Genomic DNA, 13,037 nt, shown 5'->3' with positions numbered 1-13,037 from the left:
GACCATTCCCTCTTGTCCTTTCGCTTATTACTTGGTTAAAGAGACTCATCCCCAGCTCTCTGCAACCTCCTTTCACGTAGTTGTAGAGGGCGATGAGGTCTCCCCTCAGCCTCCTCTTCTCCACACTAAACAACCCCAGTTCCCTCAGCTGCTCCTCGTACGACCTGTGCTCCAGACCCTTCACCAGCTGCGTTGCCCTTCTCTGGACACGCTCGAGTAATTCAATGTCCCTTTTGTAGTGAGGGGCCCAAAACTGAACACAGGAATCGAGGTGCGGCCTCACCAGGGCCGAGTCCAGGGGTAAGATCACTTCCCTGTCCCTGCTGGCCACGCTATTGCTGATGCAAGCCAAGATACCATTGGTCTTCTTGGCCACCTGGGCACACTGCTGGCTCCTGTTCAGCCGGCTGTCAATCAACACCCCCAGGTCCCTCTCTGACTGGCAGCTCTCCAGCCACTCCTCCCCAAGCCTGTAGCGCTGCTGGGGGTTGTTGTGGCCCAAGTGCAGCACCCGGCATTTGACCTTATTGAACCTCATACAGTTGACCTTAGCCCATCGCTCCAGCCTGTCCAGGTCTCTCTGCAGAGCCTCCCTACCCTCGAGCAGATCAACACTCCCACCCAACTTGGTGTCATCTGCAAACTTACTGAGGGTGCACTCGATCCCCTCGTCCAGATCATCAATAAAGATGTTAAACAGGAGTGGCCCCAAAACCAAGCCCTGGGGGACACCACTCGTGACCGGCCGCCAACTTGATTTAACTCCGTTCACCACAACTTTGATTCCTGTAATATCTTTTCATTTAGATTGATAAGGAGCAGTTTCAAAAAATCCTGGAGCTAATTGAGAGTGGGAAAAAAGAAGGAGCCAAATTGGAATTTTGGCTCATCCAAAAACATCCAGCCAGTTTTTTACGCAGCAAAGTGTGTGCCCATCCAAGCCGTGAGCAGCCAGTTTCGCCAAGAGAATGCTGTGGGAAACGGTGTCAAAGGCCTTACTAAAGTCAACGCAAACAACATCCACAGCCTTTCCCTCATCCAATAAGCAGGTCACCCTGTCATAGAAGGAGATCGGGTTTGTCAAGCAGGACCTGCCTTTCATAAACCCATGCTGACTGGGCCTGATCATCTGGTTGTCCCGCAGGTGTTGTGTGATGGTACTCAGAATGAGCTGCTTCATCAGCTTCTCGGGCACCGAAGTCAAGCTGGCAGGCCTGTAATTTCCCGGATCATCCTTTCCATACTTAACATGTTATTAAATAAATACTTTCGTAAGTCTTCACACAATTGTTCTGTAAAGTAAGTCTGAAAAAGGAAATTGACCTGCTATAAAGGAGAGACAGAAGGAAATACTATGAAAGTGCCACTTTCCTTTCCTTTCAGAGTCTGAGGATAGCCCAATACAAACTTAATTTTCAGGGATCATTTTCTCTGCTGTGTAAAGAAATTAATTATCTGTGCAGAATCTGTGATGGAATAGATTAATAAAATATGGTTGAAAAAAAGAAGGAAACACAAGTGAGGGAGAGCTGCTACAAGTACAAGACAACTATCTCCAGCAATAGAAAAGAATGAGGCAACCTACATGGAGCTGGAAAAACAAGGTATAGAGATACAAGAGTGAAAGCCTAGAGGAATTGCAGTCTGAGTCTAATGACTACTATTGACAGAGACCTGCAGTTCCCTACAGTTATCTCAATCCATCAGAAAAAGCACAACCAAGTTTACTTGAATGCAAAACATGTGTCCAACTTACTTACATTTTATCTGAAAGAACTTGCAACCAGCACAAATTCCTGCCCAGGTCCCATGACCTAAAACATATGCTTTCTAAAAATAAACTAAGTTTTGACTTAGGATATGGTATTCTTCAAATGGAAGATAGTTTAAAATAAAAGTGGAATCTTTGGGGTTTTTTCTTACATGATTGCTGGTCTGTCTAGGAATCCTTAACTATGAGCAGAACCGCTTTTGTTGAAACCAGTAGACTGGCAGGAGGAGAAATTAAAAAATATGAAAATAGAGATTATCTGATTTGACAATGTTGCAAGACGAAAAGAGCTTCTCAGCTAGGAAGCAGGATGCACATTCTGTCAATACTCTTCATACTACAAATTCCCATGTGAAATTCCTTTCTTACTCATCATTGTATTTTTGTGCTTAACCACAATACAGAATATGGTTTAATATTGAGTAGAAACAAATAAAATTTCCTAAATATATGCTGAATGATCTTGAATTTATCTACTGCAGGTGTACCTGCAGAAGACTTAACTGTGACTAGTCTTTGATTCGAGAGCTTATGCACTATTTACAAAGGAATTGTATCATAACTATCAGTGAAATATATGACTGTCACTCTGATTGAGGACCCTTGATGAATGTTAGAACCCTGAACATAAGTGTAGTTTCTGGTAATGTTTTGTTTCTCTGAACCTTGAACTACACATATTTTTGCAAATATATTATTCAGATATAGTTTGTGAATATCACGATAGGTTTTTTACAGTTGACATAAAAACATTGATTTTTCAGAAGTTAAAACAGTTGTTTCACACTGTCAAAAGTAATTTTCCTGTTTTTCCAGGGTTAATTGTTATAGTGCAATGTCTGCTCAGTGTCCTTTTGGAGGATTTAAGATGTCAGGAAATGGACGAGAGATGTAAGTAGATACTTTTAAAAATGTAGATTCACAGGAACTGCAAATGAAATTTCAAAACCCAACTTTAAACATTCATAACTAGGATGCTCAGTCTGAGATTTTGTCAAAGCAGTCTAAATACTTTTTAAAGGCTTCATGTTGTCAGAGACAATGTCAAGCAAAGAATTCCTCTATAAAACAAATTCAAAAATTACTTAGATACACACTTTTTCAAAATGATTGCTTTTAGTAGTTTGCAGCCTATTGATATGCAAAACTGATCATTGTGTTTATGGTTTACAGTTTTTGCATATATTTAGAAACTGTCATTTACATGAAGATACATATATGTGTAGTTTGTGGAATCCCCTTTAAGTGCTAGGTTTTTGAAAACAAGACATTTCAAAACCCTTGATTTAAACAAGAGTTTTCAGTATAAAGGTCTTGTGACAACAACACATTTCAGCCTCGTCAAAAGTTATGACAAAAGTAGTCCTCTGTAGTCTTCGGACCTTTGGCCTTTTCCCAAACTAGTAATAGAGGAGTATACAGAAATGTTAAGCTAATCAAATTCTTTCAAACTTCTAAAGTTTAGTTCAGCTTCAGTTTGAATCATGTCCTGTCTCACCTGTATTCATCCTGATCTTCATATTAGCAAGAGAATCATATAATGTTACATCATGACAAGTTTGATATCATACATGTTCATTATGTAATGTAGAAGTTTTTTTGGAATACAAATCACAAGCAGTCCTTTGTTAAAAATGCCATATATCTGGGAACAACAAATTATTTTTAAATGAATGAATAAAAGTCAAAACATGTAATTTTCCCCTTTTATTAAGCCAAATGCATAGTACTTTTAATGAAAAATGTAAGTAATTTAAAAATATATGTGCAGGTGAAGTGCTTCAAAGATTTTTTTCTCTATTTATTCATATTTTTTTAAGAGATAAAGGCTAGGGTTTTCATGCTTGCTCATCACTGGACTCAATCTGCTCCTGATGGCAAAGCTCCCACTGACTTCAAAGGAAACAGTTATGACAGTGCTGAGAGCCTTAGAAAATATCAAAATGGAAAAAACTCAGTAATTTTAGCCATTATTATCAAGGACTGTTTTGCATTTGCTGGGTGCCAAAAATTGGGAGATCATCAATTCTGAATTACAGCCTTTTGCAGAAATATTTTGGGGATTTATTTGCTGGAAATAGCAAGAAAACAATAAAAAGCTATCATAAAGATTAATATTCTCTGTAACAGTGCATTTTGAAGGAGTTAAGCTTTTGTGCAAATGAAGATTTTCCCTAATGCTCAATTCAAAATGACAATTAGTGGACCAATAAAAATATTTCTGCTGAAGGGCAAGGAAGGAATTAGCACCAGATAGATGTCTGCCATGGAAAAAGGTTTTGTAAACATAGAATCCTAGAATAAGAGGTTGGGAGTCACCTCAAGGATCATCTGGTCCAATCTTTCCTGGCAAAACCATGGTCTATACAAGATGGTGCACCACCCTGTCCAGCAGAATTGTAAAAGTGTCCAATGTTGGGGAATCCACCACTTCCCTGGGCAGATTATTCCAGTGGCTGATTGTTCTCATTGTGAAAAATTTTCCTCTTGTGTCCAGTCAGAATCTCCCCAGGAGTAACTTGTACCCATTGCCCCATGTGGCAATCAACTTTAGGAGAGGCAGAAATATGTGCGAAACAACTGCACTGAAGTAATCAGGAAGTCAGTGTGTCAAGCCTTTGACTTCCTTGAATCCCAGAATAACGTTCCCCATATAATTCTTGAAATTATAATACCATTATGAATCAAACTACTGAATGTCACATACTAACAGAATGCCTCTTGAAAAATTAAGAGAATCGGTAAACATTTTCCCACAGTACAAGAGTCCTGAGGACAGATTTCTGTTTTACATACATATGTATCTAGTAAGATGGCAGTGAGAACTGGATAACATTATACTGTAGCAAACCCTTGTTCTATAAAAAAATCAATCATTTCTAAACAGTTTGACTGCATTAGATGTCAAACATCTAGGCACACAAGCAAGCTTCATCTCATCATGTAAAACGTAAAGGTGGAATCATGCTAATAACACCTCAGTAAAACTTAAGTGTTTTTCACTGTCTGGAAGATTTCATAGTGGATTAATTATGTCCCCCATTTACTTGAGATGAAGTGTCTATTCTTTGACTCTGGAGAAAACTCTTGACATCAAAAGAAGGCCTTTGCAAATATCTTGTTGAGCATGCCTGTGAAGACCTAAAATGTGCCTGATTTGCTGCAGAGAAACCCAGTTTAGAAATGCACTAAACTGATTAAATGCCATTCTTTTACACAGAAATGAAATTGCGCTCTCTCCCACTTTTCTCAAGAGACAGTTGCTGTAGCTTTCCAAAAGACTTCCAGCAGCAGTCTAGCTGCACAGATGTCTTCCGAATATGTACAGTATACTTGCTATACATCTGTCCAATTGCACAGTACCACTGAATATCCCATCCAGGACATAACTCATATAAAAAACATTACCATAAATACTGTTCTTGGTTCTCTTTTATATATAGGGGAGAATATGGGCTTCATGAGTACACAGAAGTTAAGACTGTCACAATCAAAATCCCACAGAAGAACTCATAATGCTTCTTGAGGTGAAGAATTTATCATCTTCAAATGAATTTGAAAAAGCTATCTGAATTCTGAAAAGTTTTATGTCCCAAATTATTCATTAACATTTTTGCTTTCTGATTGTATAAGAGATACTTGCTAGCATTAACAATATAATAAATAATGTAGAAAATTTTAATGTGACTAACAGAAAAGGAAACTTTAATGTCTGGTACATAGATAACTAATTTTGAAATTCATGTTCAGAAAGAACTATTTTTTGTTTTCAGTGGAAAGTCTCTGTAGTGTTATGAAAATGTTCCTTTTTCAATATATGTTACAGGTACAGTTTGAATTTATGTTCTCTTTTAAATGTTAGATGGCAAGCTCCCTGCATGTATTTTTCTTTGTGGCCTTAACAAAAGCACTTATGAATAATTAGCAGATAGATACTTCTTGTGTTATTCAAGAATAATAGACTTCTAGATATATATCTTAGACTACTGAATTTGTTCATCATACTACACAAACATAATCTGGATAATATTAAACAGTATTAAAATCCACCTTCAAAACCTAATATTGCTCCTTTCATTAGTCTTTTCTGGTTTACCACTGGGCACAATGTATCACATGTTTTGTATCCTTTAAGAGGCATTACTGTCTTAATGGTGTGTTTAGGTCATCAGAAGTATACTGTCTTGGCTATATGGATAATAAAGTCCTTAATTCTTTGACAGTATTATAAACAGAAAAAATATGAACACACAGAACACTGGATAATTTGCAAAAAGCCAGCACTTGGCTTTGTAGTGATAAGTATATGAAAGAGTTTTAACAGATAACAGTCAAGAAATATTGAAGGGAAAGAAGAGAAGGGGCGGTGAGGGAAGGCAATCTCCTTTGTGATCTATACCTGCTCCATTTTTCTGATACTCATATGCCTGCAGATAATTTGCATGTTCTCCTCCGTCCTCTTTCCTTCTCTAGTTGATTGTTTCCCTTCATCCTTTTACCTCATCCTCTCTTTCTCATATAGCTGCTTATTCTCATAAAGGTCCTCCACAGACATATGTGTCCCAAGCTGATCATAACCTCTACAGTCTCGGTCTGTGCAGCTTTGGTGTTTCACAAATCTTTGCCAGTGCAGCTATCAGCACCCTTGAACAGCTGCTCACCATCATCAGCCACCAGATAAGCTCTGGGACAGTGATCTACAGACACCAAGTACAGTAATTACATAGCCTGCTACTGACAGGGTCATATTTTCTCTGGACTGAATCCAGACCCACAATTCATCTCTTGTTAGAGAGGGTCAGCCTTACATGCAACCTTACGTACAAACTCCACCCATCAGTACATAGCACACCACAAATTTTTAAGCAACAAATACAGAGAGTTTGCACAGTATTAAAAGGAAAGAGTTTTGCTCATTTGGATATGCTTGTCAAATTTTTTAATTTTTTTTTATAAGATGGTTACAACAAAACCTGGATCATAATTTTACCCTATGACTTTTCTCTGGATGCCTTTTTTTCATGAAGTTAAGAACTGGATGTAAGATGTATGGCACAAGTATAGCTCTCCACAGACCTCTACACAATCTGTTCTTGAAAGGTGTCAGTTCCAAATCCCATACCTATGACTCTGAAATCATTTCATTAGCCATAGTTGTCAAATAAACCCAATTCTGGCCCCACATCAAGAAACAAGTAACAAAATAATAGAATAAGGAAAAGAAGGAAGAGTAAATCAAAAGTAAAAATGTACTGTGGCAATAGCTAGCAGAGATTGTTCAGCAGAGGAAAGTGTACAAAAGAAAACATAGAAATTAAATTAAATGCCAAATTAAGGGAAAAGAAAAAAAAAACAAAAAACAAACAAACAAAAAAAAACAAACCAAGTTGCAGAGAAGGAAAGAATGGCAAAACACTTCAAAAGACTTTTAAAAGTGGTAATGAACATAGTATCAGAGAAAACCTGGATACAGTGAAAGATTAAATATTTAAAAAGAGATGAAAAGTGCTATGTAGAGCCAGTATGGGTCTTCATAAATCTCTACTGTCAAAATTCTGGTTTTGCTGAAGTCAATTGTAGAAGTGTTATAAGCCAAATGACAGCAAGTCTACATTTGCATTTTGGTTTGGAACAGGATTGCACTTCTGAAATTATATTCCTGATCATCCCCATTTACCTCCTTTGGTTCACGTGGAAGAGTGATACAGGGGAGAAAAACTGGGTGCCTTTTCAATGACACTAAGCCAGAAGACACAAACTCGGCCTGTGTCTGGTATGACCCAACCACTAATAACCATTCAGCTCTTAGAAGCAGACTGAGACTAGTCTGAAGCAACTCTCCTCTGAACGTGTACTATGTTGGTAGTTGGTTCTCATCTCTTCACAGTGTCCTTTGGCAACACAGGACTGCAAATCCATTCTTACCAGACTATGCTGCCTGCAACTACAAGCACAATAATTACTTTGAAATATAACCCAAGGAAAGGTAAAACTCAACATAAATAGAAGGGTATAGGAGAAAGATCAACTTGAACTTTGCACATGTATATGTATTCTTCTTTACAATGCCTAAAATATTTCAGTCCATTTAAATGTTTCACTGTGATCAAAATGTAGCATCCAGTAGAGACTTCAAGTTCTCATTTTTTTCAAAAACTTTGAGTGAGAGAAGTGTTTCCATGTGTATATTAGGCATGAGACAGAATGAGAGAGAGAGGCAGAAGAGCAAAAGAAGTCAAAGACTATCATTCAGCCAAGGTGAAACACCCAACTTTTTCATCAGAGCCAAGCATAGCTTTGGTTAATCTGATGACACACAGAAGTTGTTCCCAAGACATGCCAATGTAAAGAGATACACCTTTTGGCATCTACTAAGTTACGGAACTCAATATGTGTGTGTTTGCCTAAAGCACTTGAGATGTGTTTGAAGGAGGCAAAAAAGGGCTCAATAAATTGCATAGTATGGTTTACCTTGTAAGAATACATTAGTTCACAATGCACGGCAAAATGTCCAACCCAGAATAATCTTGGAATATGGTCCCATTTGTTCCTCAACTGCCCAGTTACTAACTCAGAGTCAAGGTCAGGAGTGGATTTCTCTCCACACTACACACACTATTAGTACTAATTCAATCTCTCTGTACAAGAAATATCCTTTCACAATTAAGAGTGTTTGTAACTGTGCACCTAATATTAAAGATTCCATCTGACAGTAAAATATCTTGGTCTTCGGATTATTTCTGCACATGGGTACAGTGGCTTGTGATCACCCAGTCTGGGCAGGAATAAAGGAGGACTTAAACTCTGCAAATATTACACAGGTAATTAAGAAGGCCCTTTCTTTCTGGGCTTGAATCACTATCGTGTTACTCCTCTTACATGCTAGAGCAACACCATTGAAATTTACTAGGATGAAACATGAGAAGAGAAATAGTTGACCTCTATGTAAGTATTATTTATAATGTTAGTGAAGTTGTAGTCAGCATTTCACAGAGAGTAAAAATTAACGAGAGAAGTGAACTTGCTGCACTTACTTTAAAAACCCCTGAAAACTGACTGCTATAGTCAGCAGAAATTATTAAACTTATATTTATGTTTGAATTGAAATGGTGGTATTTTTTATATAGTTCTCCAAAGTAGTGGGTGCCTGAGTAAATAATGTACAGCAAAGTCCACACAGATTTGAATGGGACTATTTCTTTTTTGAGAGAACTACCTTTCTATCCCCTTAACACTGTTGAATGCATACCTTTAACTGTCATGAAAGTATGACCAGGTCTATGCCTTTGCAGTCATCTTGGAAAGTTATCTGTTTCAGACGATTTTATACCATATAGGAAAACAAGTTCTAAAAACTTGAGGTCCTTAAAACCATTGTCTTGCCATCCCCTAGGCCGTTCCTGCACCCTCCCCTGTCCCTGACACACTACTTTTTTAAGAGGGGGAAAGCTGCTGAATGGCAACAGCAGGATAGAGGGACCCTCAGGCTATTTCAGTCAAAATAGTGAAGTTGTAAGGAATTCTCATCTGTCTCAAGAAAGAAAATTACTGATAATCCTTGACTGCCAGATATCCAGGTCTTAAGACAGACAAGAGAAGATATGGAAAAAATATTCAGAGCAAGAAAGGCATCTGGCTTGGATAAGGAGTGAAAATTCCCTGATGAAGTCGGTTTTAGGGAGGAATTTGAAAGATGTGAGATCTTGGCAGGCAAAAAAACTTGTGGGCTATTCCATGTGGGACACAAAAGATAAGTGCAGAAAAGACAAGTGCAAGAAAAAGTAGGAGAAAGGAAGGGGGCAATAGCAGAAATATAAGGAGTCTGATGAGGAATGAAAGCAAAGCTAAGGATCACCTTGAGATTCTGAAAGATCTCACTGTAAGATCTCATTATAATTCTGTAAGAGTTAACATGAAGGGCTTTAATAGATGAAGTGTCCTTCCCCAGTCCCTCCATCATCATATCTGCTGTCAGATTGTATTTGTCCTGACTGATCCTTCTGCTCTCCCTCTTCTCATTCAAGTCATGCTCCAGTTCTCTTGATGTTAATGTTGTCTTGCATCTATTCCCCTACTGAAAAGTGAGATTTAAACAAATCCTTACTAGGAAAAGTCCATTTTAAAATAAAGTAGCAAAAAAAGAGTCTCTGAAAATTTGAAAATAATAGTTCCCTGTGAATTTAGTGGCTGGCCCTAAGGACCTTTGCTATGCTGAGAGAAAAACAGTGGTTTGATGAATATACTGCTCTGGAAACAGAAGTTAAAGATCTGGAAGCACAACGTAAACTAACTCAGTCAAGTAAAATGATGCATAGTCCTGTAGGAAGGTCATAAATCACTTGTTGCATGAAAAATTGGACAGGCATAAAGATCCAATAAACAGAACTGATTATTGGGTGGTTTGACAGTTGAAAACCCAACTTGTGAAATAGTACTCAAAGGGCAGCCACAAAGAGGATTCATACACAGTATAATAAACTGGCCATGCAAGAGGAAGAGACCACAGCTGCTTTTACACATTACTATCAGGCATTGCAGAGAGCTCTGGGAGAAGTATTAACCAAAATACAGTACGGTTGGCCTCAATGGGATCAGAGTAGAAGTAGCTAATGTTTCCAAGAAAAATTATAAGTACTGAGGGTTATTCGGAATCAGGCAAGCTAGAAGAGGCAGCTTCAAGGAGAGGGTTTGTTTTATTATTTTAGTTTATGTCCTCATATTGCTTATAATTCTACATGGAGTATAAGATTTTGGCTAAATAATAACTTGACAATTACAAATGCTCAATACACCCCAATCCAAGACGGGTCTGGACATAAAGAGCAATTTGACAATCTGACAAGCATTTTAGGTTATTAAACAAACCACTGCAATTGGGTACCATCCTCTCACTCAGTACAGAAAAATCCCTTAGCCACCAGTACTTCTTTCATAGACTGTTAAGAAACTTTGAAAATATAGCATGAGCTATACAGCACAAATCCAGCTGTGGCAAACAATAATGCCTTTGTATCATCATACCTTGCCAAATGGTACAAGCTGTCAAAGCCTTACCTATAGGCTCCTTGCAGGTAGGTGACCCCATTAATATGGATTCTACATTCATTTTGAATATAGCTCCTTATTACACATAGTGACCATGCTTAGGACTGGGAACCACACAGTGTAGTGACACCAAGAATGACACTGGCAAAATTTGAGCAAGATTAGAGATTTACTGCCCTTGACAAAGAATGTCTGGTAGACATATAAGTGAACCAAGTGAGAACAAGCAACACTGTCCACAATTAACTTATTCAAGAATCAAGTAAAACTTTTTATGAGTGTGAAAGAACTGTGTCATGTGAACATTGTGGACTATAAATATGTCCCATGACCATCAACACATGTTTTAGAAGTCTTATTATGGACGAAGAATATGTATTGCTAAGTACAGTGCCTATCAGAGAGCTGAATCTTACTTAAGGAATCATTGACCCTGTTTACCCACTGTGTTGATGGCAAACTTTAAAATACTTAAGATTCTGTGGTCTTCTTCATTTCCAGAAATCCTCAAGGGAAAAAATCCATGCAAGTTATCAGTAATCAACAGAGCACTTATTTTCAGCCCAGTGCATGGGCCCTCATACAGCACATTGGTCAAGCTCAAACTACAGGGAAAAATGCCAATATGTACATTTAAACAATGAATGAACACAAGGAAATCATAATCTGACTACAGATATTTATCCAGTAGAGGAGTGTGACGAATATATACAGTTAACACTCATTGCAAATTACTTATTATAAATATAGTAATAAATTATTCAATATTCTTAACCTATTGTTTTCTCCTAATAGGGAATTTCCATTGAAAAACCAGTCTCCTTCTGTGTGTACTAAGTCGAAATTCTCTAAAATAAAATAAGTCTAAGTACTTATTTTTTAACATTCTGAACAATAAAGGGGTTCTGTTTGTTGAATATGGGAGACCTTGGGCACAGGTTAACTAAAGCTAGCAGAAAAAATCTGAAGCCACAGCTCCACATGTGTGAGGGAGGGAGATTCACTCTGAAGGAGGAAGGAAATACAAGTACTCACAATTAATGTTGTTGTGGCTATAGGAGTCTAAAGGCAAAACAACATGATTAGAAAGAGGTGAAAACTTTTACAAGACCAAGTTAAACAGCAGAACAACTAAGCTCTTGGGTGCAAAATGCCTTCTCCATGCCACCTGCTGGCTGCCTGTTCTCAGGTTTGATCACAAATGAGGGGGAACCGTCACAGCCAAATTAACAGTAAGTGTGGGTGTACATGCTGCTTTACTGAACTTTCTGCCCACACTGACAATGGAAAAGTACAACCAACACTTCAGTCAGAAGATTAACGATGTCTGAAAACAAGAAATAGTTACAAGAAAACCAGAAGAAAAGAATGTGCTCGTTAAGGAAGAAACTGATAAAGAAGGGACCTTTTGGAATTGCAAAATCAGGAACTTATCTACTGGCTGTGTGCGGGTAGCAGTGTTTGTGGAAAGTACCGAGGGGAGCTATTTTTAGAAATAAACGTGCACAACAGTGTATAAGGGCTTGCTGCTATTTTTAGAAGGCACAAGAGTATATAAGGGCTTGCTTGCTAATAAAGTTTGAGCTTGACTTCCAATCATATTGATTGTCTGTGGTCTTGTCTCCTGTGGCCTGAGCGGGAATCCGTCCCCACAAGTAAGGAGCTAGCTCCCATCTAACATATCCAAATTCTATCTCAGAAAAAAGAAACCAATATTGCTTCTTTGTTAGTCTCCCCTTATGGCATCTAATATGCAACGGGAAAAGCAGTAAGGTGTCTACTACTTCAGCCTCCTTCTCTTGATGCACATACTCCCTTATGCTCGGTGGCTACCTCTCTGTTAACACCTATATAAAGGAGTTGTTTAATATGAAATTAGCTTCCCATGTTGAATGCCATAATAAATAATTTCAATATGATTGAGAAAGACAATTGTGGAGTTATTTACATGGACAATTAATCATAGTATTGCAGAAATGGGTAAAAATCCCAGTCTTCTCTATAGACATAAAGAAAGTTCACAGCCTAATACAGAGCATGTTTTATACCTTTCATTTTGCCAATTTATTCATGGAAAGGTTAGGTTTCATTATGTTTCTCCCTAGACTTCAGCAAACAAAGAGAAACAAAATGGTGCCATTAACACTAAAGAGAGGTCACTCTCCATGAGAAAGTATCCTAGGAACCTAAACCTCAGCAAAGAAAGGTGCATGCTTCATTC

At 37.9% G+C, this 13,037-nt stretch overlaps 1 protein-coding gene across 1 annotated transcript in view; it reads left to right on the top strand.

The window, feature by feature from the left end:
- The window catches only part of ALDH1A1 (aldehyde dehydrogenase 1 family member A1), a 39,486-nt gene extending 33,652 nt beyond the window's left edge, over positions 1-5,834 (top strand). The window contains exons 13-14 of the mRNA XM_074813206.1: positions 2,588-2,662; positions 5,215-5,834. Coding sequence (XP_074669307.1) covers positions 2,588-2,662; positions 5,215-5,287 — 148 coding nt within the window. The 3' untranslated portion in view covers positions 5,288-5,834. The remainder of the gene's footprint in view (positions 1-2,587; positions 2,663-5,214) is intronic.
- The last annotated feature ends 7,203 nt before the right edge of the window (positions 5,835-13,037 follow it).

This window comes from Strix aluco, chromosome Z (assembly GCF_031877795.1).
Source record: "Strix aluco isolate bStrAlu1 chromosome Z, bStrAlu1.hap1, whole genome shotgun sequence".
NCBI classification, from domain to species: Eukaryota; Metazoa; Chordata; class Aves; order Strigiformes; family Strigidae; genus Strix; species Strix aluco.
This window is presented reverse-complemented; position numbering and strand designations above follow the sequence as displayed.